Source organism: Squalius cephalus (genome assembly GCF_949319135.1).
Source record: "Squalius cephalus genome assembly, chromosome: 7".
Taxonomy (NCBI): Eukaryota; Metazoa; Chordata; class Actinopteri; order Cypriniformes; family Leuciscidae; genus Squalius; species Squalius cephalus.
This window is the reverse complement of record NC_137128.1, coordinates 17322083-17349404: the sequence shown is the minus strand read 5'-3', so window position 1 is coordinate 17349404 and position 27322 is coordinate 17322083. Positions and strand designations below refer to the sequence as shown.

The window sequence follows — 27322 nt, the reverse complement described above, 5'->3', positions numbered from 1 at the left end:
TGAGCCACGATGGACAATCTCTTGATGTATTGTGATGCTATGACAAGAACATGTTACACAAGCGGCTAGCAGTTCTCTGCTAGCGCTACCAGAACTGTGGTTTTCAGGCAGTAAAACAACTTAAGTCTTAGCTAATTAACTAAGTTGGGAAAATGGGTTGCAGTGGTACCATAATAGACATTACTTGTTTTTTTTTTAATGTTTACTTACAAAGTTCTGCACTGTTAGCATTGACATGCTAAGAAAGGGAGTGCTAGCATTAATGTAGTGACATGAGCCATTAGGCTAAACTGAGGTTTATTTAACCAAAGCACAAGTGTACACTTTGGCATCGCAGTTTGGTTTAAACTCACGTTCCTCAGGATTTGCCTGCTTAATTCTGTTACTAACACGATGTAGCTTCAGAAAAGCTGCTAAACAGGTTTGGTACCTCATACATGTGGTTGGGAGAACACTATTGAATCAAAGTATATCTGAGGCACAAATGTGTTGGCGTACTAATAAATGGTTATTTTTTTATGAAGATAAGTTGGGATTGATGTGGACTGTGGGTATGATGTGATGTTCCAAGAAACATTTCCACTGGCAGGAGTTGACAGCATTTATGAAAACTTAGTCTCATAGTTAAAAAAAAAAAAAAGAAAAAAAAAAGATTATGTGTGAATGTAACAGTCTAAAGTGTGTGTTTTATGGGGGAACAGTCCTTGATTATGAAGAATTTTTGAAATAAAGTATACTAATTTGTAATAAATGGAGATCGTTTCATTTGTGCTCGTGTCCACCCTTGTGAAAAAAGTTTGCTTTAGCATACTTTTTAAAAGACATGCTTATGAAAATGACACAAATAATACTTTTTTCATTTAATTGTAAATGGCACTTAAAGTTTAAATTTATATTAAATTAAATGCTAATAAAGTCACCATGAAATAAAAATGGACCATTTTTATTTTATTTTTTTACAGAAAGATGCAGTTTATTTTCAAGGATTTATTTGTGCTTTTTTATTTATTTATTTATTTACATGTGTACTCATAATCTTTAATCAAAAACATTAACCTCCCCCTCCGAATGACATCTCATCATGACGTGTGTCTTGGGGATCTGCCTCCGTTTAGTTAACTAAGCAACGGCCAACTTCCTGTGACCCGTTCAGTCCCGAGTCGAGAAAAACCCAATAGGATTTTTTTTTATCGCAAAAAACAAGCTCTGTGATCAACAAAAGTTTTTGATACTTACACGTTATGTCCATCAATATATTTTTCACAGATGAACACAACTTCTATGAATTTTGAAGCATAATGCAGTCGCCAGAAGTAAAAAGCTAAAGGTTGGCTCGACTTCAATGTCACAATCATTAGTTTCTGACAACTCACTAAAAACATTTTCCAAGAACGTGAGGTAGAACAAGAACACAATTATAAGCATAACAAGGCTGTAAGGTAAAAGTGGACTTAAAGGAATAGTTCACTGTAAAATGAAAATTCGGTCATCATATAGGCTACTCACCCTCATGTTGTTTCAAACCTGTATGAATTTCTTTCTTCTGCTGAACAGAAAGGAAGATATTAAGAAGAATGTCAGTAACCAGGCAGTTTCTGGGTCCCATTGACTTCCATAGTAGGAAAAAAATATACTATGGAAGTCAATGGGACCCAGAAACTGTCTGGTTACTGACATTCTTCTAAATATCTTCCTTTGTGTTCAGCAGAAGAAAGAAATTCATACAGGTTTGAAACAACATGAGGGTGAGTATATGATGACAGAATTTTCATTTTAAAGTGAACTATTCCTTTAATTTACATGTTTAGCGTGATGACGTTTAATGTCCCCGACGCCTCTGTAGTCCTATTTAGCCACTTGTTAGAAACCGCCTATTTCAAGACACATATCAGCTTAAAAAAATCACAAGTGGGGTAATACTGATGTGTTTTATTTCGTAGAATAAAACGTGGAAGTATCTTGAGCTTGAGTTCACCACAAAACCCATTGACTTCAGGAGATGGAACCGGAAGTGCAAAAATGCTAACTCGTTTCCGCGGTTTGGCCTACAGAGTGATGTCATACCTGCACCAAAGACAATTGCCACCGCCATTTCATGCTGACTTTGTGCTGACATACCGACAAACATTCACTTTAATGTATTTTTTATTGAATCTTGTATGTCATGTATTTAAACATATAAGGCTACTTTTAAAATATATTAACTTTAATTGTAATATCAAAAAACACTAGAGGTAAAATAATCAAGTACAGTTTAACTTTACATGTGCTTTAAGACATCAAAACAGTTATTAGAAATACTGTGTTAAGTCATATCTTGCAGCCTACTCTTATCACACATAAATGGCCTTTTATTTTATTAACATCAGCAAGAGCCGTTTAAGTAGCAACATTTTACTTTTAAAATTTGAGTTCATGGCACTTTTCCACAAGAGTCACTAAGAAATACTGCTCATCTGTGATTTTTAAGGAATAAAAAATAGGTTTCTGTGGGAAACTAGATGCAATAGAACACCTTTAATACATTTTTGCACTTATGTTGAATCTTTCAGATGTCAATTTAATTGGCAGGGGCGTTTCTGCAGTAGAGCTGCTTGATCGCTGACAAACAATAGAAGACATTTGACAAACTTTGTTGGCTACACTGAATTGCAGGTAAATATCCACCTCATTCAGCGCTGTTTTTGTTTTCTTCAAGTATCCCGTTACTATTTCTGTGTGAGGGAAAAGCTGTAAACGATTCAGTGTGTGAGTGAACTGAATCAAACTGAATCATGAACCGTTTTTAAAAGTCGTTTGAACAAGAATGATCGAATCTGGCATCGCTAGTTCTGAATCTAAACATCTGATCAATTTCCAAAATATTACCAAGAAAAAATGATTGTCAGGTACGGCACTATCAGACAAGGATTGATCAATTTATCAGTCAAAATAATATATTTGGCCAAGCCTGTTGTTTTTATTTGAACCGTGCGGTGGCGCCATATACTCTTTAATCGACAAACGGAGACAGGCCTGATGAATCAGTGCCCTTCACAATATCCTGACTGACCTACTTCTCACGTCTGTGGATACATTAAAATGCATTTTTTAACATTTTGTATAGCTTTTATAATGTGTCACATCTGTTTTTTACAGTCTATGGTCAGTACAATCCACCTAGTTGTCTTCGTAAGACTAAAATGATGTCTGTTGTGCACACAGTCCAAGAGACCATTAAATGGCTTTGGGAAAACAGAATTAGGCCTATGTTAAAACACAAGTATTATGATAATACTGATAAAAGAACAGTATAACAGCTATGGCAGTGCCTGACCTGAGCCAACTGTCTCCTTAGAGTTGTTGTTATTCTAGCTGCCAATTCATCATTTATTAACATGTTTCTTTCTTGCCCCATGTGGTGGAGAGACAATGAAATATTGATTTCCTCTGGTTTAGGCTGGCAGTAAAGATAGGGTTCTCGTTTTTTATGTAAGCATTTTGGATTGTCATTTCTAAGACTCCCACTAGCCAACATTAGTAGACAGAAAGTGAGGCGTTTAGCTTACGTTAAAGGGATAGTTCACCCAAAAATTAACATTCTGTCAGTACTCACCCTCAAGTTGTTCCAAATGTATATGAGTTTCTTTGCTTTACTGAACAAAAAAGAAGATATTTTGAAGAATGTCGGTATTCAAACAGTTACGGTAGCCATTGACTTCCATATTATTTGAGTTTTTCCTACTATGGAAGTCAATGGAGCCCATCAACTGTCTGGTTATACAACATTCTTCAAAATATCTTCCTTTGTGTTCAGCAGAAGAAAGACATTCATACAGGTTTGGAAGAACTTGAGGGTGAGTAAATGATGACATAATTCAAATTTTTTGGATGAACTATCCCTTTAACATATAAATATATGACTTTATATGAATGACTATTGAAAAAAAAATATCTATGAGGAATCTTCCATCTGCCTCCCACTATATGACCTTGGCATTTTTTTTTTACCTTACAGTTTCAATCCAGCATTCTTTTTATTTCCTTTATGCATTCTTGCACTCTTTCCAACAGTAAAGCAACAGTAGTTGGCCATTACGTACACATACAACAGGATAAATATCTAAAAAAAAAAAAACTAAAAAAAACAAGAAAGACTGCAAAGCAAATGATAAAGGGAGTTTATATCAAAAACACTAATCAGAAAATTCAACATTGAAAAAATGGCAATTATGCTATGATTAAGATTTTTACAAAACCAACATTATCTTATTCTTCTGCAAAATGTAGGCATTGAAATGCACTGTCACTGTGAATAAGGTTATTGGTGTTACATTATGCGTTAAAGGAGAACACAACTTGCGCAATACGGCACCAGAGTAAACACAATTTTAAGTTTCAGTTCTGTCACAAAGACCCTATAGTTTGAAACAAAGTCAAAATTTAAACCAATCTGAGTCATTCTTTTTTTAATAATAATAATAATAATAATAATAAAGCATGAAACTTGCAAATATTAAAGTCCACCTGTAGTCTGTTTACTCTACTAAAGCATAAAAATACCATAATATGTTTGTAGATATTTAGGGAACATGCTAAGTTCACATACTCGTTTCTGAAAAACACTTATAAATCCAGTTATTTTACTTTGAAATGTGCGTTCCGTGTCGGAATGTCTGTTTTTGTTTTGGTCCAGTTCACCCAGTAGTACTTCGCCAGCACAGGTTGCCAGTTGGCAGGGAACATCAGTGTGGTGAACTCATCAGCGTATTGCAACCGTTGCAGCCAGCAAACAAACTGGGTCAGAGATTGCAGATTCCACACAACCTAAAAAGCCTCGGTATCCATCTAATAATATCTATGAACAAGAGCATATTAAAACGCGGATAAATCAACTCATTGTCAATTGCACTCATTCCTGTTGCGTGTCCTCAAACTGGCAACCCGCGTGAGCATCTAGTTTGAGCAGGAGGGGGCGGGGGAAACAACGATCTCTTGAATTTGGACTGCAGTACCGATTTCGACCACTAGCTGTCATTCTTACAGACTGCACCTTTAAAACTCATCTTTGATCACCAAAATTACATTTTTAAAAGTTTTTTTCCTTGAAAAAAAAATGTCGTCATACCTTAAAAATAGCTTGAATTACACCCTTGCTTGATTTAGTATACACAGTTTTATGAATATGCAGATTAGCCCCGCATTCACTCGTTGACGATCACACGTTGACTTGATTGGTTACAAGTTTGTGACGTCAGAAACACCAGCGTCTTTGGTTCACTGCAGTTTAAAGAGAAAATACTCTGCAATGGTGTTTGACTTATGAATTTACACATGGTTTGTCTTAAAGCATATTAAAAACACCACATAGACATAAAAACAACATTAAAAACTTGATTAAATTAAAAATCATTGACCTTGACCAGTATATAAAATGCCAACAATATTACCCACAATTATTAGGTTTAATCTAGACCAGGGGTGTCAAACTCAGTTCCTGGAGGGCCACAGCCCTGCAGAGTTTAGCTTCAACCCTAATTAAACACACCTGATCAGCTAATCAAGTCCTTCAGGCTTATTTGAAAACTGCAGGTGTGTGTGTGTTGAAGCAGGGTTGGAACAAAACTGTGTAGGGCTGTGGCCCTCCAGGAACTGAGTTTGACACCTGTGATCTAGACACTTAAAAAGAAAACAGCATTATTTATTTGTACTTGCTTTTATCTCTATTTTTAACCAGTAATTAAAAATGCGTGTCCTTTTCCAGTTCTTAAATTGAATTGAAGAGAAATTAGGCACCTTTAATGTGGGGCCAGTCGATTTCACAGCGCCATTAATAAATCAGCGTCTGGAATTCAGTGTCTTCTTTTTGCGTCATTGGCTGACAGTTACTGGGGTCGTTTGACAGGAGAACGGGCCACGGGTGGAGAGAAAGGAACTGGATAGCCAATACTATAGGCATCTCAAGTGCAGGAGGCCGGGATCAGATTCATCAGCACGTCCGCAGCACGTTTTCGTGAAGCGAGTCTGTGTCGTTTCATTCAAAAGCCACCTCTGGACAAACTTCACAGGGCCACGTTCAATTAGGCCCATTGAGAATGCTTTCTAGCACTTCCTTGTTTACAAACTGCCTTGGAGCGGCACATGGAGCGGAACCAAGAGGGTAAAACTGAGTCACCGCGGGAAGGAGATAAACTGCCACCTCAGCCAAAATTCCGACCATTTGAAAAGGAAGCGAAAGGACGCACGCACGCATACCTTGACTATTTACACATATTTCTCGACAATGAGGGTGACCAATGCGTGTCCAGGAAAGATTCAGGAATTTCAAATCAGGAAAGGGCTTTTATTGCAGGCTGAAGGGGGAATTAGCTGGTGAATGGGGAGGGCTAAGCTACGTACATCGTGTCCACGGTCAGGCTCATGTCTTTGTTTTTATCGCTGCATGAGACTGGTGTGACCGGGCCGTGTTTACCTTGGAACTGTGTCAGAACTCACTCTCCGCTTGAAACCCTTCCTCTCGATTGCATCAGAACTATGGGAACAACATTTTCAGGGCCCGTCTGATGTTTTGGCTGCTGCTCTGAAGTTCTTAGTACAAACTATCAGGGACTCGTGTAATGTTGTGTACATGCATTTCACCAAGAACTGTGTTTTGGTCAATATTCGGATGGATATGCCACCAATATAAACAGCTTTGTAGCATTTTATTAGTGTGTGTGTCTGGATGAATTAAAATGAAATAAGCCTGGTCTTTCTGGCATATTGAAATCCTTTAAATCAAAACACCTTTGACTGATGTACATGCTTTACTTTTCGCTGTAGTCATCAGTTTATGGGCAAAAGGAAAGCTGTCAGCAGACATTTAGTGCTGATGAAATCGGGCCATAACACTGAACAATGGAGTGTTTGCTCACCTGTCAAATAACAGACCTAATCTCTGCAATATGTGTCAACATCAGCTGGCTACTTGTGATAAACAGGCATTAGGTATACGATCAAAAAATCGTATATTTTCCTTTCTGGAAAATAAATATTTAGTGATATAAAAAAAAAGCAGGAAAGCAAAAGTGGAGTTTTGTATTAAAGTTTGTGAGTGAATGAGTGCAGATAAAATGGGGAAGGAAGTATGGGTAGTGAGGAAAACGAGGAGGGTGTTCCTGCAATATACCGGAGGCTGCCGTTTCAGGGACAGTCCTAGGACCGTTTTATATACTAGCCCAGATAGCAAATGACATCTGGCCCTGTTGTGGCCCACATCTCCCACATTCTTCTAGCCCACAAACCGCATGGAATGACGGTGATGACTCAACCTGAGTGTGGCTGGCATTAGCATACATATCTGGGCTATGGCACATATGGCTTAGTTCTGGCAGCGGCAAAGGTCACATGGGCCACATCTGGCCCACACACATCAGGCCACAACTCACACTAAAACCGGCTTTTTAAAATGTGGGCCAGATACGCTGCCAGAACTGAGCCATATGTGCCAGATGAGGTCCGGATATGTATGCTATCTGGGAGCAGTTACTATTTCAGAGCATTTACTATTCAATTTGGTATTTGTATTTATTTTTAGGAATGCTTTAGTTGTTTATATTATTGAGGAAATCTTGAAATGTGAGGTTGATAAGATTGTTGTATGTTTGTTTTATCTTTTTAAACGCTGTACTTCAACGCACTTCCCACCAGTCTGTTTTTTAAGTTGAACTAACAGACTCAGATGTAGGGCATTCTCCCAAATGGCTCACTTCATGTGCATTTTTTTTTGGTTTTGAGGAGTTACGTTTGTGCATGGTACAAGCCACCCTCAATGTGCCCTCGATGCGCACTTCTGGCGAGCCCAAACTGAGGTGAGCTTCGCAGCAAACTTCTACCTGACAGTCAAGGTGGCATTGTGTCATGAAAGTGTGGACTTGGAGGAAGACCGCAAAGGCTTAGGTCCTGTCCCAAATGGCACCCTAATCGCTCGTTGTCTTCCTCCGAGTCCACATACGTAATGCGGCTTTGACTGTCGGGTTGAAGACATGTAACGGCCACAAAGAGGGCACTCATGAGCACTCTTGAAACTCAACATGACAAATAGGACCTGCTATAGCAGGGGTGTCCAACCCTGCTCCTAGACACCTACCGTCCTGCCGAGTCCTGCAGTTCCAACCTCAACCAAACACCCCTGAACCAGCTAATCACATTGTTCAGAGTTACTTGAAAATGACAAGCAGGCGTGTTGGAGCAGGGCTGGGATTGAAGTCAGCTGGAAGGTAGCTCTATAAATGCAGGGTTGGAGACCCCTGCCCTACTGTCTTGTGGACTTCATGGGCACATGTGTGCGACAGTACTTGTGGTCTTGCGGACTTACAATGAAGTGTGCCATTTGGAACAGGGTCTAGCTGGGCTTCATCCAGCATGTATACAGGTTAACTCAGACTTCAAGTGTCCTTGGCATTGTGCAGCCTACAAGTGACACACAATGTGTTTTTAATCCTTCAGATATTTGACTACTAATCCTACTGAAGGGCCACTATCCTGCAGAACTTAGCTTTAATCTTAATTAAACACCAGAACCAGCTGATCAAGGTCTGCAGGATTACTAGAAACGCCCAGGCAGGTGTTTTTGGGGCAGGTCAGGGCTTCTCTGCTGTAGATTGGCCCTCCAGGAGCAAGATTGGACACCCCTGACTTAGACTGATGACTGTGGCTCAACTTAGCAAAATCCAGCTATTCCTCGATTACAACTGTGCATGTTAATATATGTAAATGTGCATCCTAAGTCCAAAGTGTACTTTGTGTTCCGCTCTGTTATGCAGACAGTGTGTCTGAATTTTTCAGCATCAGCTCAGTCTGTTGATGTCCGTGCAGATAAAACATTTTTGTCCTAAAATAGAAGAGGCCACTATAGTGCACATCCATCTTCTACAACTTTCTGTAAGGTCAACTACTGTTGTAGCAACATATTCAAGAGAATATTGCTGAGCAAGTTTAACTTTTGACAGGTGTTTAGCCATACCTGAATAACAACGCTCTACAGCACATACTTTTGAAGGTAACTTTATCTCTCCATTGAGTTCTCAGGGTTTGTTACTGCAACACTAACTTATGTCACCGGACCACACACTTGCAATGCATTGGACTAGCATTCATGTCTGCAGTCACGTACAGTACTTGGGTGTTTTCGATTTTAGTGTGAGTGTGAAATATGTAACTGGTGACAAGCTGAGCCATATCGCATTAATTATCGCTGGCGATACGTCCGCGATTTTAATGCGATATGGCTCAGCTTGTCAGTTAACTACGGCTCTTTGTAGTGAATGCCGCTCCATCTGAAAGCAGGTGATGCTGATTTACTACTAATCAAGGAACCGGCTTTACTGACGAGATGCGCATAACAATATCACGATTTAAATCGCCCAGCCCTATGGTGAATCGTTTGTGCTCTGTTATCACCTAGGAGTTCATAAATGAACTGGACTGTCATGTGCACGGACAAATGGGAAAGAGTTGCGAATCGACCCAGAATAACCAGTACATTTACCTGGCTCAGGTGTGCTGTTTGATGAAGGATTGGAAGTAGCATTAGGTAATGCCATTGGCATGGTCTTGAACTTGATTCTGGCAGTTCCTGGTTGCCAGTGCAGTGCATTTGAGGTACAACATGAGAGAATGTGCAGTGGCCAAACGCAAGTAGTGCAGCATTGTTGAAGATACTCACAGGGAATGTGGCGGATACACGTGAAGAGGGAGTAGAGCTTGTCCAGAAGGTCAGTTGAGGAACAGACTTTCTCCTTACGCTGTGGAGTGTGAATTAGCATGTCTGAAAACTTTGAGACCACGAGACAGAGGGCATTGAGTCTCATTGAGAAAGTGGAGTTCAGGGAATCTGCTGATATTTTGGAGTCAATTCAAGCAGAGTAAAGTGAAAACAGGTAGAGTGATGGAACATTCTTGAGAAGTTAGAAGCATTGGCAGAAATTAATCTTCGACAAGCATCAAATGCGTAAAAATTAGCTTTAGTAAGTAAATTTGGTTTACAAGTCATATTAAAGAAAACTCTGTTGACCTTTCTAAAGACCTTTACCTGACAAATTGCTTGTGATGTTCCACATTGGTAAGTTGATTTGAATAAATGCAACATAATCAATTATTGTAAATGTCATACAAATAATGCAAAATACAATTTTATGCCAGGTAAATGTTAATCGGCAGGCAAAGAGCTAAACGTGGTCCCTGGTAGGAGGGAGGAAGAGGAAGAACACACTGTGGTATTAGGAAGAACATATCAAGATAATGAGACTGTAGTGTGTTGTAAACAGAAGCTTGAGTGTTGAAGGACGTTAGATGATGTAAGCTGAAAGTTTCAATATGAATGTTGAAATTACCAAGAAGGTTATGTTGGTAAAAAAAAATTTTTTTTCTGTAGTTCTCCTTTTTTTTTTTCAAAACTTTGTCAGAAAGTAAGGAATGGAGTTCCACAGCATTTCCTGTTTAACGAAAATGAACCCTGCACCATGGGTTCATGGTTTAAGGCCTATCTAGGCTATATTTTACAATATCTGTTCATTTAGGGGCAGTTTACACAACACCGTTTTCAACCAAATACTGAAAACTTATGGGTTTTGGCTGTTAATTTACACTGAAAACGCAAACGGGATTCAAAGTGCAAGTTTTTGAAAATTATACTGTTATCATCTCAGTGTAAAATATAAAAAAAACTTTCTTTACAAAGTGACATCAACATGTCATGAATAATACAGCGGTTTTAAAACTCGAACTAAAAACTTTTCAGTTACATAATTGATGTGAATATTTACCCTAAGCTAGCTTCTAATAATAAACAGGGTAATTTATTTTAATTACTTAAATTATAAACAAGGAATTAAATTAGGCACATGGATCATATAAACATTTAATTAAAAAAAAAAATGCAGAAACCAAAAGGTTTCCTCACAATATTACTAAATAATAATAATAATTAAATAACAATTGTAGTCAAAAACTTTAAGTTAAATGTCAGAATTAAAGGGTCAAAGGCTACTACATGCATGTAATGTGCCATTTTTGTTTCTTTAAGAAAATTCCCTCAATATATTGAAGCATTCTTCAGAACATACACACATAAAATGAAAGCATTTCTCAAAATGTAGCTTTTTATTGAACAAGCAAAGCAGCATATTTACACAAATGTATCTGCATCGTACAAATGTTTCATCTGTTTTAGGCATCCATCCTAGTCACTTGCTAGCAATCCTAAAGTGCATTTCACAAGGCCAAATCTTGTTCTTTATATAACTTCACATTCTAGGCATTATTCATTTTACAATTAAGTGGTTAAATGCAAGTTACTTTTCTAAAAAAGTGTTTGATTCCTTCTGCTATTAGATACTTCTCAACTGATTTTATTTTGCATCAATTTCAAACTGTTGTTTATAACTGATCTATGGAATTGCGTAGTGCATAGTGAACATTACACATACAGGATTATGAAATGTAGTAACACAATCTGTGCGCTGAGAGATAAAATTCAGCTTACACGCAAAAAATTCTGTACCACCAATGGTGATAGAAAATATCTGGTTCAGCGGAAACGGATTCGAAATAATCATCAAATCAAACTTTTTTTTTTTTTAAAGTAGCGTTTACAAGTCAAACAAACGCAAGTTTAACACTGCTTTGGTGTGCATGCATTAGTCAACACCGTAGCATATTAGTCATACAGATTTCATTCCCGCCACTGCTGAGCCTAGTTAGGCCAAATAGTTAGCATTGATTATCAGCGGTATGACCTGATGTTGATTCATACAGTGTAGCACTACAAATGTGCTCAGAATACACTCTAACATAGAGCACGGACACAGTAACCATGAGTGCAGCAAGCCACACCACTAAACTGTCAAAGTCAACGCACAAGGGTAGAAAAACGACAGGGGTACGTAAATGTACCCCTTAAGAACTGTATAAAAGCCCCACTCGAGATGCCACTGCAACATATTTTTGCTTGGTGGTAACACGGACAGGGGGAATGCTGGCTGAAATGAATGTAAATGAGAAATGAGATGAAGACCCCTCCACCTAGAGCTTCTGCAGATGCCATAAAGGTCCGCCATACACAAGACCTGAAAAGTGCACTTGTAGTACATAAGGAAACGTCAGCGAAGAACAGTCACATACTTGCACGAGTTCAGGATCATTCGACTTTTCTTTTCTTTTTTTTTTTTTTAAGGCTTTCAACCAAGAGCGATCGAAACTAGTCAGATTTGGCAGAGTGTCAAACTTTGGGATTAAGGAAGATGTGAAGAATGGAAAAATACAGGAATACTGTAATCTGTGGAAAGAATGCAAAATCAAACAGTCCAAAACTGGTTCTGCATAAAAAAAAAAAAGACAGTTCTTGTGAAAAGTTTGTCTAAAAATGAAAGTTCTGTCATCATTCACTCACCCTCGACTCGTTTTACTCGATGTAATTCCAGCCGGTATGCAGTTCGTGTTTACATGAAACACAACAAAGATTTCAGCAGAGATTTTCAACAAATAAAGTTTATAGGGATAGTTCACCCAAAAATGAAAATTCTGTCATTATCTATACTCGCCCCCATGTCAGTCCAAACCTTTATGACTTTATGACTCTTTGGAACACAAAAGATGATTTTTGGAAGATTTTTTTTTTTTTTTTTTTTTTGTCCATACAATGTAAGTCAATGTCATATTCCTTGGACCCCACTGACTTTCATTGTTTGGGCAAAAACAGTTCAGAATATCTTCTGTCATAGGTCATACAGGTTTGGAATAGATTTCCTTTTTGGGTGAACCATCGCTCTGAAATCTTCTGAAGACTTAGAATAGAGCGCAAGTTGAAAGGACCCCCATTTCATGGCGTGTTTCTATAAACTCACTGCATGGAAAAGACAAACATGAAGCTTCTTCAAAAGTTCTCCATTTGTGTTTCATGGAGAATCCAACAGCATACTAGTTTAGAGTAACACGGGGTTGAGCAAATGACGAAAACACTTGTAAGTTGGGAAATAAATGAACACTTAAAATGTCCTCAGTGAACGGATAAATCAACAGTCTAGGAAAAGCCATTCCCTTTAGAAAGTAGCTTCTTAGAGTTAAAACAAAAGTTCGATATAGAGATGTCACTTTGGCTGAAAAGAGAACAGTGGAATAAGTGTCTTCTTTCCAACATCTGGAGATGATAGTGGACGTTGGCGATGTGCATAGGGGGCTTCAGGGGTGAGAAGATCAGGAGAGAAGGAGAACTCCCCTGATGGGGGCTTTCGCTAGGAGTTTTGCAGGAGGCGTCTATAATGGGGCATGACCTCGTGCTCTGGGAGATGCAGGTTGAACTCCAGGGCCACCAGAACAGGGAACTCGAAGGCGATCAGCTCTCGACGGTTCACCCTAAACCTCTCCTCCAGTTTCTAGGCGGAAAGAGATCAGGGGTTCTCGTTATGTAATGGCAATCGTTACGCAACATGGAAACATCCAAAAATACACAGTAACAAGTCTATTTTAACCCCAAAGGCCCCATTATAGCTATGTCTGTTATTCAAACAAGCAAAGTCAAGGAATGTTGAGTAAACGACATCTGTTGAGTAGCTGTAGTTGCAAAGTAATGAGCTAAAAGAGTCAATGGGCAAAGATAAACTCACATCGATCAGGTGTTTGACTTCGTGTTTCTTTAGGTCTCCTCCGATCTTGGCCGCGAGCAGGACGCAGGCACCGGCGCAGAGTTTGCGGTTCTGTTTGTTGAGTTTCCCTTGGAGCACCAGCTTCTCGAAGTAAACGAAGGCCATGGCCACCGTGGACTCCTCATAGCCGCACTCCTGAGCTAGTTTACGGATCTCTCGCTTCAGGCTAGAACACAAAACAGAAGGCCACATTCTCATCTGTACTCTGTGATGTTATGTGAGATTGTAAATACTTTTCCAATACTTTAGAAACTTTGATACCTTAAAAGGCTTGTCTCTAGTTCCTGTACAAAAGAACAGGGAATGAATCAAAAACAATTTGCTGAAACCCTTGATATCTCCCAAATCAGGGGTCTTCAACCCTGCTCCACATCCCTGCAGAGTTTAGCTTCAACTAGTGGTGTGTGATAATGTCACAAAATGATGATGATTAGATGATATTTAGAGTGTTATTGTGCTGGTACCTTGGCAGGTTTATTAAAGTCTTTGTTATTCTTCAGGTTCTGTGCGGTGGTTAATTTGCAGCAGTGACAGAAATGAAAATTTCAAATAAATTTAAACTGATTTTGACCTTTTATCTGCTTTTTTTGGACGACATATAAAATGATTTTAGAATTGAAAAGATACTTAAAAAGTGACACTAAACCCACCAGTAGGTGGCGGCAAGTCACTGTGAATAAGCAAATCATGAGTCATTAATTCAACAGATTTGTTCAAACGGCTGATCATTGTTGCTTGTAATGCATTACTTGTTAGATCAAAAAGTAATCTGATTTCGTAATGCACGTTACTTGTAATGCGTTTCTTTACTCGTAACATCACAAAGTAATCTGATTACGTAATGCACATTACTTGTAATTAATTACTTGTTAGATCAAAAAGTAATCTGATTATGTAACACGTTACTTGTACTACATTACTTTACTCGTAACATTTAAAAAAATATGATTACGTAATGCACGTTACTTGTAACGCATTACTCGTAACATCAGAAAAGTAATCTGAATGCATGTTGTAATGCGTTACTCCCAACACTGCTCATTTCAGATGAGGTTGAAAACACCTGATCGCTAGGTTTTCTCAGAGGAAGGCTATGCTAGAAAGTGTCCATCTTGAACATAATCAGAATTATCAGCTAATAAGGGTAAATCTCCATACTCTGGTACACTGGAGGGAGCATCTGAGTGGTTTCCACAGTTGTACCTTGACAGGCTTTCTGATGGAATCACGTCCTCATGTTCTGATATCAAAGATACGCCAAGTTCAACTTTTATGAAGTTCAATTGCCTTTGCAATATTTCGCATTTATATTTTTTGTATATATTTTATGGTTTTCACATGATTTGATATCATTTTATTGATTGGTTTGTTAAATACACACACTATATCTTGTTTGATTATTATATTTAATACAGTATCTCTTCATAAACGCATGCTGCCCAGTGCTCACTCAAGTGGACATCTGAAAATCTTTGAAAAATTTGTAAAAAAAAAAAAAAAAAAAAAAAAAAAAAAAGAAAAAATCTAATCTGGTTTTTCATGCCCTAAGAGCAATAAAAACACATCTATCTCTCTCTCTCCTCAATTCTATGGCTATGGATGAACACCAGTTGTTTGAAACGGCTTTGGCCGCTACAATGAACGAGTTAGACTTGGCTTTTTATCTGAAAGAGGAACAGAAGACGGTGCAAGAAGGGCATTTTTGCTGTTTTGCCGACCGGATACGGTAAGAGTCTAATCTACCAGTTAGCTCCGCTGGTAGCTAAGCGATAACTTGTTGCGATTGGTCGTAGTGTTATCCAATTGCGTGCAGTGAGATTTTCAAATCCATGCTTGTTGCCGCCCCTCGAGCTGGCCGATTTTCATTAGTCGATGCCAGACCATTAATCTTTCGGATTTAGGTCTGGATTTATCGTTATTGACCGTTATCAGTTTGTAGCAGTAAATGAAGAGATGTCTCATCGATCACAAGTTCAGTATGGCATACCACAAGGCTCAGTTCTAGGGCCGCTGCTGTTCACTCTGTACATGCTACCATTAGGAGATATCATTAGGAAGCATGGCATTAGCTTTCACTGTTATGCCGACGATACTCAGCTGTATATTTCTTCAAAACCTAACGAAACTTACCAATTCACAAAATTAACGGAATGCATAGATAATATAAAAAATTGGATGACTAGTAATTTCCTACTACTAAATTCTGAAAAAACAGAGATTCTAATTATTGGACAAAAAACTTCCACACGTAATAACCTAGAATACTGTCTAACACTTGATGGCTGCTCTGTCGAGTCTTCGTCGTCGGTTAGGAACCTGGGTGTGCTCTTTTATACCAATCTTTCATTTGAAAGTCACGTGTCTAGTATCTGTAAAAACGCATTTTTCCATCTTAAAAATATATCTAAATTACGTCATATGCTCTCATTGACAAATGCGGAACAGTTAGTTCATGCGTTCATGACCTCAAGGCTAGATTATTGTAATGCTCTACTGGGTGGTTGCCCTGCACGCTTAATAAACAAACTACAGCTGGTTCAAAACGCAGCAGCTCGAGTTCTTACCAGAACCAGGAAGTATGACCATATTAGCCCTGTTCTGTCAACACTGCATTGGCTCCCTATTAAACATCGCATCAATTTTAAAATATTGCTGATTACTTACAAAGCACTAAATGGTTTAGCTCCGCAGTACTTGAGCGGGGATCTTAACGCATTATAGTCCTTCACGTCTATTGCGATCTCAAAATTCCGGCCAGTTAATAATACCTAGAATATCAAAATCGACTGCTGGCGGTAGATCCTTCTCCTATTTAGCACCAAAACTTTGGAACAGTCTTCCTAACATTGTCCGGGAAGCAGACACACTCTGTCAGTTCAAAGCTAGATTAAAGACACATCTCTTTGACCTAGCATTCACATAATACATTATAGACTTCTATAATTCAATGTTAGGCTGCATAGATTAGGTCAGCCGGAACCGGGAACACTTCCCATAAATCCTGATGTACTCGTTACATCATAAGAAGAATGGCATCTACGCTAATTTTAGTGTCTTTGTTTATCCCGAGGTTTTCCCGCAGCCTGCCGGATCCAGGCCGTATCCAGATCTGACGAAGGACCTTCGCCTGGACCCGATCCAACGCAGTGCTGAAGTGCCAACTAGTCTCTCCCTATGGAGGATCCCTTTACCACTCTACAGATAAAGCGTTGTCGGGAAACTCAATTCGCGTACCTACCCCGAATTGATATAATTTTTGATACAGAATTTTATTTTATTTTAAGGAAACACCAGTACTTTGTTTAGGCTTGGTTTGTAGGGAATTACAAACCTGCGCACGTATATTCAAACGCACATAACTATAGAACCAATTCTTAATGCGCATGTGAACGCCATCAGCGTTTCTCACAGGTTCGCGTTTAAAGTTTGTGTAGAGAGAATGGTGTCTTCTTGGCGGAAGAACCGCTATAAAGCCAAAACATTCTCTGTTACCTTAAATTCTAGAAAAAAGTCGTCTGAGCGGCCCCTAATTTAATAACAAATGATCGTTGCGACGGAAGCGAATCAATCATAACTAACCTTAGCTGGAAAATAACTTTATTAAAGAACCGCTATAAAGCCAAAACAATCTCTGTTACCTTAAATTATACGTTTATCTCTGTAAAGCTGCTTTGAAACAATTTACATTGTTAAAAGCGCTATATAAATGAAGATGACTTGACTTGATTTCCAGGCTAGTATTTTGCGACACCACGAAATAAACGCTAGAGCATAATATGAAACGATACTTTTTATTTCGTCCATCCGATTTATATTGTCAATCGCACAGCCCTAGTAGACGATATATATCGCTCACACAGAGACTTCAACCCCAATGAAACGCACCGGATCCAGCTAATAAAGTCCTTCAGGCTTATTTGAAAACTACAGGTGTGTGTTGGAGCAGGGTTTGGACTAAACTCTGAAGGATGGTGGTCCTCCAGGAACTGAGTTTGACACCCCTGGTTTAATTTCAACTCTAATTAAACACCTGAATCATGTTCTTCAGGATGACTTTAAAACACACAGGCAGGAGAGATAAAGCAGGTTGGAAATAAACTTTGCAGGACATTAGGTCCCCAGAAGCAGAACTGAAGACCTCTGCCCCAATTCATCCTACACTTTCAGCTTAGCAGCCCATCAGAAACAAAGAGATGTTTTATAAAACAACAATCTGCTTTGTTAAAGTTTTTCTTGCAGCAATTTTTGGACTTTGTGCATTCATGCTTGCAGCACGTGTATAATGATTTAGCCATTGGTTTGGTTTACTTCCAACCTTTCCTAGAATGAAGACCTGTGTTAAGGATTAAATCTTGATTGAATAACTGAATTATTTCATTTCCTCACTGCTTTACAAGGATTATCAATGTAATGTTAGAAAACAAGATTTGGTAAAGTCCCAGATATTGTAGAATATGTAGAAATTATGTAATGTTTATATGTCTGCTCCATCATTCTGATCCAGAAATGCATTGAGTTTTATGTTTTATTCTACACCGAAGCACTGCTAAGATATAATTATTTAAATGCTAGCCGTCATAAAAACGAGAAAATGGATTTGAATGATTTAATCATTATTTGACATGTTAATGTTTTTTTAAACATTAAAAGGTGCAGTAAGAAAAAAAGAAATCGAGGTTGAGTTGTTTCTCTATACGCGAGTAACATTAGTTTTGAGTGTGTGCTGCCTGAGACTAACAACAAACTCTAGCTTATATATACTTTTGTTCTTGTTGTTCATTCGTCATCTTCGCTTTATTTTTCGCAAAGCTTTATTTTGCTTCACTTCTGCTATGATAAAGAAACATCCATTCTTGCATTCTGGGGGCGGACCAATGAAGGGGGGGGGGGGGGGGGGTTCAAACGTCAAGTGTTTCTCAGAAATCGCTTACTGCGCCTTTAAATAAGTTTAAATATTGTTTTGATGACTACAAATAAAATATTATTGACTTCCCTTACACCCCATTAAAGAACAACAACATTTGAAAGCTAAAAAAGCATAAGACAATCCAAAAAAAGTTTCTCCATAAATGGCTCTTTGTGACCTCCAGCTCAAAATGATAGCGTACATTTCATATTATTAACTAGATAAAATGTTTTAATGTTATTTGCCTGTATTGATGGGAAGTGCAATTCATTTCTGAATTAATTTATTTGTATATATACACATTACATTACACACACACACATATAAATAATAAAAGTATAAAAGCTAATATATATATATATATATTTTTTACATTTCTTTGTATGTATAATTTACTGGTAACAGTCCCTTATTATTCTAACTGAATTTCTTGATTAAATTTAAGAATTTGACATGCATGATGTCATATTATACATTATTATTATTATTATTATTATTAAAGAGGCTTTTAGCTAGACTGTAGGGTGGATAGGCCGGTCTTGTGTATTTTTTGAGATGTTTCACTAGCTGCGTTTTCATGAGCACCTTTTGTTTAATAATTAAACTTTAATTCAATCCTGAATAATTCCAATTGATGATTTAGCCTAAGACGTGTGATTAATCACTATCTACGTGTAGATGCACCATCTTTGAAATATGCTTTATATTTTAAGCATTTGAATTGTCACGTTCTGCATGCAAAATTAGGAAACACATGTGAACTGAATTTGCAGTCGCGTTTCGTAACCATACAGACAAAGAATTGTAAAAAATAAAAGTACAAATAAATCAATGTAGACATAAATACACAGAAATAAATAAATGTGGAAAAATACAATTATACACACACACACACACATATACATATATATATATATATATATATATATATATATATATATATATATATATATATATATATATATATATATATATATATATATATATATATATATATATAATTTTTTTTTTTTTTTTTACTTTTTTTTGTACTTTTTTTTTTTGCATTTCTTTGTGTATTTATTTATTTATAATTTTGGCAGACATGGCATTCCATATTTTCAATTAACTGGTTATTGATTAAAAAATTAATCGGTTCCTGATGTCATGCAATGGTGACTATGCATTTCTTTTCTAACAACTCAGTGTCAAGTTATATCAATAAAACATTCAAATAGTCATTTGTGTCAAGGCAAAATGCTGATTATTGCCTTTCATTCATCTTAAGTTGATGGTGTTTGTGGTCACAGTTTCATTCGCTGATCTTTTATGTCGGATACGACTGACCAATATTAGTTGGTCAGTAGCCTACATCTTGATATAAGTTTTATGTCAGTATAATTGACCAACAGGTGAAAGTAACAGCTCAGTTCTCACGTTTTGATCTATCGTTTGTGCACGTCATTGCCAAATTGTAATTCTTGCCTTTAAAGGCTCAGCATGTACAGTAGGCTGCTTTACAAGCAATCATCACAATGGTTCAACTCGATACCAACTTCCTTACCTTCTGATCTTGCTCAGTGTTAGACGAATGTGAGGGAACTTCTCCTTAAAAGTCTCATTCATGTCCTTCTTGAGATCGGAGGGTTTGACATACTCAATGACTGTGGTCTGTAAAGAAGTGTGGATATTCATTGAGACTGGCTGTCAAAGACACATATGAGAACACACACATCACATGGGTGAAAGAGACACAGTTTCCACTGGTCATTGAAACGTTTGCCCCGTTTCAAAGCATGTGGTCTGGTCTGGTTTTGTAAAATAAACAGATTCAAGATTAGGGGTTTTCTTGAGCATGCTCAATCCTGCTCCTAGAGTTACAGTTTAATGCTAATTATAATCATAACATCTATACTTTAGTGAATGTGTATTGTTGTATACACTTATGAGATGATGATAATATAAATGTCCAGGGCTAAATACTTTGTTTATACATTCTTGCTGGAAACTTCCCTTCACAGAACACAATAGCGATTGTTACGAGCAATTGAATAACCAATAGAAGGAAGGGAAAGGCTGTCTCCTGAACTGTTTTTGAGTTCAAGTGTGTGTCTACTATACAATGCAAAAACACAAACAGAGCTGAATAGGAAATGAACAGTCTTCTGTTACGTAAACCTGATAAAAATCACCTTTAGCCGCTAGCTGCTATTTGAATAAAATAAAGAAAGAAACAGTTGCCAAGAAAAAATTCAATAATGAAGACGAGCAAAGGCATAGCCTGCAGTGAAGCTGCTGCCCATATTCATATCCAGTGTTTGGGAGAAAAAAAACTATTTTTCAAGGTCACCACTCTGGAACAAAGTTACTAATTAACTGCTAACTAGGGATTCAAGTTCATACTGCAAATGTGCCTGTAACGTAACCAATAAAAGTGACCCTAGTAGCATGACCTGTATTTTTTTTTTTTTTTTTAAGTACTCCATATGAAAGAAAAATCACAAATGACATCTTTATATCTAAGATGTTTCTCATAGAGAGCAGTGAGATTAACAGATTGAGATTTCTTTAAGTCTCCTGCTCAGTCTCAAACTGAGCTCAGATCTGTTAAGATAAAGGCTGTGATCAAACATCAGCCATCATTATATGAACTTAAATATTTCACATCAAATGTTTCTGATATTTCTATACTCTTAATGTATATCAACATTGGTTTCTTTTTTTTCACTTATCCCAATTAAGAAAAACATCTGAAATAAAGATGTAAATAAAAAATAGGGGTAAGTTAACATGTTAACAATATATTTATTACATTTATTTATTAAAAACATCATTAATATTAATAATATATTATTATATAACAATAATTGTATGTAAATTATTAATGGTCTTAGTACAATTACAGTGTAACAGCTAATTATTTAATTTTGGAAACTATTAAATGTTTTTCTGCATAATGGCTTGTTATTCATCCTTATTAAAGTATAAGGAATTACAGAATTTATACAGAATTTATTCAGTATATCTACAGAATTTATTCAGTCAAGAGCAGAGAGTGTGTTTTATCTTCTTCTTTTTTTTTGTTCTTCTTTGATTATCCTTAAAGGAATAGAAATTCATACAGGTTTGACACAACTTGAGGGTGAGTAAACGATAACCGAATTTTAATTTTGAAGTAAACTATTCCTTTAATGACAGACGGCAGCAGGTTTATTAGGCTTCTGTCACTTTAAGACCTGCCGCACATGATGTGGATAATCACAACTCTTTACATTCATTTAAGACTTGAACTTCATTTAACTCATTTAAGACTGTGCTTGCAAGGATACTCGACAAAATGTCAATTTTTGTATAATTTTGTGTTTTTGTCTGTTCAAGCACTGTCTGAAGCGGCTTTCTGTGCACTCGAGTGTATGTGTGTGTGTGTGTGTGTCACACAGACAGGAGATTCACAGACAAGCACCAGTACTGCAATGCATTCTCTTTTGTGTCTTGATTTAAAAGCATTTGCGTAAGTAAGAGTGTGATCATATAATGTAACGCTAGCCAAAGGATGACGGAAAAAAACGAATGCTGAAATACTTTTAATGCGTTAAACTGAAAAAAGTAACAAATCTTGCATTGACGCATTCATTTTGACAGCACTAACACATGCGATTAATTATTTTACGCAATTAATGCAGCATTTGTTTTGTTTTTCCAGTAACACACACAAACTTTTATGTTAGATGCTATTAATTGATTTGACAGCGCTAGAATCATCATATATTGGGTCCTTGACATCAAAACAGCAATTTTCACAAAAAAATCACATATGAATCGGTCCAGTTTTGCATTGCGTGACATAACTCACCATGTACGAGGGAAAGATAAGCACTCTTTTGTGCTTTCCACATGGCCATTGCGGGTCATCCAGAAGATTTGGGTCATAGTCCCTAAAATCTCCCAGTTCATTCCCTATGAGAAAAGAGCAGGGCAAATAAACAGACCATACATACGCTGAGATTGCTTAATAGTCTAAACAAGCACACAACTTAGTTATGTAGCCAATACATTAAGAACAGCAACATTTCTGATACACACTATGAACAGAGGACGACTATTTTGGTAGGGCACTCAATATGTTTTAATCAAGAAGTTCATGACCTTGCTCAAAAAAATACATAACACATTATTAAACTAAGGTCTTACCAAAATGCTCATTAAACTGAACAAGCAGCCTCTTGTCAGGACATATTAGGGAGATTGAGGGGAAATGAAAGAGCCATGACAAACTGTTGGCACACGCACCTGTATCAAGGCTACTCTGGTTACTGTTGGCACGTGCCAGGCTGAGGCTGCGGTGGCTGGCATTGCGAGACTGAGAGAAAGACGACGTGGAGTCGATGGTGTTTCGACGACCCAGGACATTGGTTGGGTACAGGAACTGTGTGTATGACACTGTCTGCCAAGAGATTTACAGCATCATAAATCTTAATGAATATATGATCAAAGATTAAGAATGTATACTAGCCACAAAAGAGGCCATAAAATGAATATACAAGGAGAAGGGAAGATGAAAACATTGTTCCTTTAACCACATACCTTTTTTTATTTCAAGATTCGGACAATCTATGTAACTCTTGGCCCTCTAGCGGTTAAAAAACGAAACTGCATGCATTTTGTGGAAGAACATTGTTTTGGTTATGCTTCGGCTCTGCGTGACTGTGCGGATGAATATGGTTATTATACTGCTCATAAAACATTAACTACTAGGCTAAAGAGATATAACCAGTTTAGATTGAAAGGATCTCAAGCTGACTAGCTGAAGACGTAACTGTAGCTGTACGCAATAATAGACACGGTACTTCCTTGAAAATACATTTTAGCACAGCGTAAACAACCATAATGAAATGACCTTTCAGAATCCATAATGTTTACAATGAACTCTACACATGGCAATTTATCAGTTGAGAAATAATCTCCGTGTCGCATTCAAAACATTTCAGATCCCTCATGTTGATTTCATGTTGATTCTTGTTTTATTACGAACTCTGTCATGTTCTCTTTTTGCCAGCAGACTCTCCTCTGTTCGGCTTTTGTTTAAAAAGGGTGATTCCCTGAAGATTCGAGATTTAGCTGCTCCATCTCAACCTTTCTCATCGTGACAACTAACCTATATTTTACTCTCACACCAAACACGTGTAAAAGTAGCAACTTTTCTCTATTTACGGATCTGGCGAGACAGGCACGGTTTACACAATTTCCCGCGAAAATCTAATTAATAGGGTCTAATCAGGTCCAAACACTATTAATAGGCTTACCATAGTGGATCAGGGTAAGAAAAAAAACGTGTACACTAACCTTGCCATCTGCGCCCAACTCAACCCCCTCCAGGCCGATCACCATCTCCTTGGCACTTATGCCACCCGAGGGGTGGCGCTGGCGCCCGCTTTCTGCCTTCACATCCCTGCTGGGGCAAGAGAACAGCTCAGAGCCCCTCATGCACACACAGCAGTCTGAACTGGCAAACCTGCTACTACACTGGCCACAATAACCTGCCGATTATTTTTATTAAGGTTAAAAGGTATTTGAAATGTTGGCTTTAAGAGGATGAAAGAAAACAATATAGTATAAGTGTTATTTTTAAACCAAATGCTGTACACTTATACTAAACAGTGTTTATTCTATTATCATTTTATACACTTTTACAATTAACAATCATTTTGATAAATGTTATTATAAAATATTATTTACTGAATTAAATGAATCATAATCAAAACAGTGGCACAACAAAAAAACAAACCAAGTAAAAAAATAATTGCATTGCATTATTGTTTCATGCCCCAAGGATCAAGGTGAATGGATGAATGGATAATATATATTTATAAATATATAAATATTTTGTTTGTCAGGGTCCAGGACTAATAAAAAAATATATATATAATTATTATTAGCAACTGACATGACAGGGAGAATTTGGGATTCTTTCTTTTTTCTTTTTTTTTTTTGTGCAAAACGAACAGAAATATAAGCTGTTGTTTCAAGATTATCACAGCTGTGTTAAATTCAGGATATTATCGTTAATTAAAACCATAAATAAAATCATTACTTGAAATGAAATAAACTATACAAAACAATTAAACATTTTATTTCAGAGGCAAAATTTCTCATAAAAAAAAACTACATAGACATATCTATTTTTTTTTTTTAAACACGACAAAATTACTAAAACTATAACTACAATTTAAATGAAATATAATCAGTTAACAAAAACTACAATAGTAGATCAATGCTATTAAAATAACTGCAGGAGGGTTAGTTAAAACTCTTTAGTGCTCAGTTACCTTTACATACTAAAGGCCTCAAAGGAAAAGAATCAACCAAGTGTCTAGAAAACTGTTAGTAGAACCCAGGCCAGAAGACACAGTTATGTCACAGTTAGCCTACTAACATCAAGACTTTGTTTGGCAAACTCTTGATTATTGATTATTATCTGACATGTGACGATATGAAGCAGAAACATTACATTATCTACGTAAATAATGTTGACATGTCAACACCTAAAGTATAACTAAAGAAGAGAAACAGAACTCAAGAGACAGACCAACTAACCAGGTGTGATGGCCAAATAAACTAAAAATACTGCATTTATTCATGTGCAGACTTAGAAGCAAAGTCGTATTAGTAGATGCCAGGCAGAACTCGGCGTTAGCACAGTATTTGTGAGATGTTTAGTGATGCATCAATAAACTCAGATCCCGTGAGGATACAGACAGCAGTTATAGGTAATAGGAGCCCTTCAAACAGCTCAGTCAATGGAAAAGCATTAGGCAGGAACTAATATGAACAGGTGCCCTTGAGAGTTTTTGAATAAATATTTAAAGACAAAACCAGATTTTCAGGAGGAGTCCATGGCAACCTCTAGATCCACAGTGTATAAGAAACACTCTTAGCATCCCATAACCAAATGATCAGTTCACTTGACTCGTTCCTTCAGCTTGCTGACATAAACCTTGTGTGTGTTTTTAGTTTAACATTCAATCAGGAATACAGGTGGATCTATCGCTCCTCGGCCACTGGTGGCGCTGATGCAAGCACAACATGTCCATTAACTGGCACTACATTCAGGAAACCCCACTTAGACTGCGCTGTCAATACTGTGCACTGACAAACCGCCAAGCCAAAACACCAATGGACTAAATCATGCTGAATCTAGCATATTCATCATATTGACAGCATAACTGGGTGGTTTCAATTATATAACACTATATACATGGGGGTCCAAATGTATGAGACTACACTGAAAACAAAGAAGAATTCTGAATGCCAGAAAATGTCAGATTTCTTTTCTTCCATTAGAATATCAAGTGTTTGAGTTCATGTCTGCTCTTATTGCCATTAAAACAAACGAGGGACTAACCAAACGTCATCTGGGTATTGGAATTGGTGAAACTTTTCAATGAAACTGTTATGCCAATACACTTTGCAATGCATAGTGCAAACTAATGCACTTTCAATAGTGGTCTGAGACTTTTGCAAGAGACTGCATCTATCCATATACAATATATTATAAAACACTGAGGCTTTTATCTCTACTAGGGCTTTTATCAATTGTCCACTGTACATCAATAAAAGCAAGTGTAGCCATAAACAGAAGGTTTAAAGGGATTTAAATGTTGCCCTTTGCCCAGTTTCAAATACAGTGTTTCACAAAGTATTCATTCTTTGTCTCGTTGTATCTTTTAAAATCATTAATATTAACAGGTTTCTTTCGTAATTTATAGAATCGTGATGAATGGTGCAACATCTAGCCGTTCAGTCGTTATTCATTATTGATCAAATAAAAGTATGTGAATAAAATGCAGGACTTGAGGTCATATCAACACAATCCCCCACAGAGCCTAATCTCAGATAGTAATAAATCCAATGACTGCGACTGCAGTTACTAGAAAGCAACTCTTGAGCCTCCACTCTTATGCTCAATCAACTGCTCAATTCTTCAATTTTTACTCGGGTTAAGAGAAAATCAAATATGCTTACACTCTATAAAGCATAAACTGTTTTAAAAATGAACTGTGTAATTATTAGCATCACCAAAAGTAACTGTTTTCAAACAGGTTTCCCGAACACTCCTCCACCTTCTATTGGTCAGTCAAACAGGAAGTCCCTCCTCAAATTTACACCATTGGCCGAGCTGTGCTGGATTGGTCAGGATACTCAAACAAACAGATTAACGCACCACCACTAGCTCTCACTTTTCTCAGGGAAATAAACCACTTAGTTGTTTCTGCATTTCATTACAGCAATAAATTACACACTTTAGCTTAAAACAATGGGAAAGCAGGCAATGCCAAGATGTAGGTAAGAAAAACAACCCATTAGAAGTTAAATATCAAAGCAGATGGCAAGGATTTATTAAATCTTAAACAAATAAGCTGAAAAGCAGTAGATTCAGGATTTAAAAAGCCTGTTCTTGAAGAAAAAAAAAAGAAAAAAAGCGGTAAAGTCAAGGGTGAGGTCTATGTAAAGCATGCCCAAGCTTGTTGGTCAATCTCTCTGAATTGAAATTACACACCTACTACCAAAAATCTGGACAGCTATGAAATACTGATACAAACGATCCGTGCATAGAGTCTAAAAACATGAAAAAATATATGAGGGAAAAAATAAAATAAATACTTGAGGTACACTTTCGGCGTACATACTTTAAAAGAAGTATGATTATTTAAAAGAAGGACGCTAAACGTTTAATTGTGGACCCATTCTTAATCGCAAGGGAAAAAATAATCGAAAT

General features: G+C 37.1%; 1 protein-coding gene across 2 annotated transcripts in view; it reads right to left on the bottom strand.

Moving 5' to 3' along the window:
• Positions 1-11105: 11105 nt before the first annotated feature.
• Positions 11106-27322, bottom strand: part of cables1 (Cdk5 and Abl enzyme substrate 1) — a gene marked incomplete at its 5' end in the record, with an annotated part of 33373 nt that continues 17156 nt past the window's right edge. Inside the window, 6 exons of one of the 2 annotated variants that reach the window (XM_079876025.1) lie at positions 11106-13391; positions 13623-13827; positions 20111-20217; positions 22400-22503; positions 22837-22990; positions 23890-23995. In XM_079876025.1, the coding sequence (XP_079732151.1) occupies positions 13251-13391; positions 13623-13827; positions 20111-20217; positions 22400-22503; positions 22837-22990; positions 23890-23995 (817 nt within the window). In that variant the 3' untranslated portion in view covers positions 11106-13250. The remainder of the gene's footprint in view (positions 13392-13622; positions 13828-20110; positions 20218-22399; positions 22504-22836; positions 22991-23889; positions 23996-27322) is intronic. The other variant, XM_079876026.1, reaches the window with a different exon arrangement.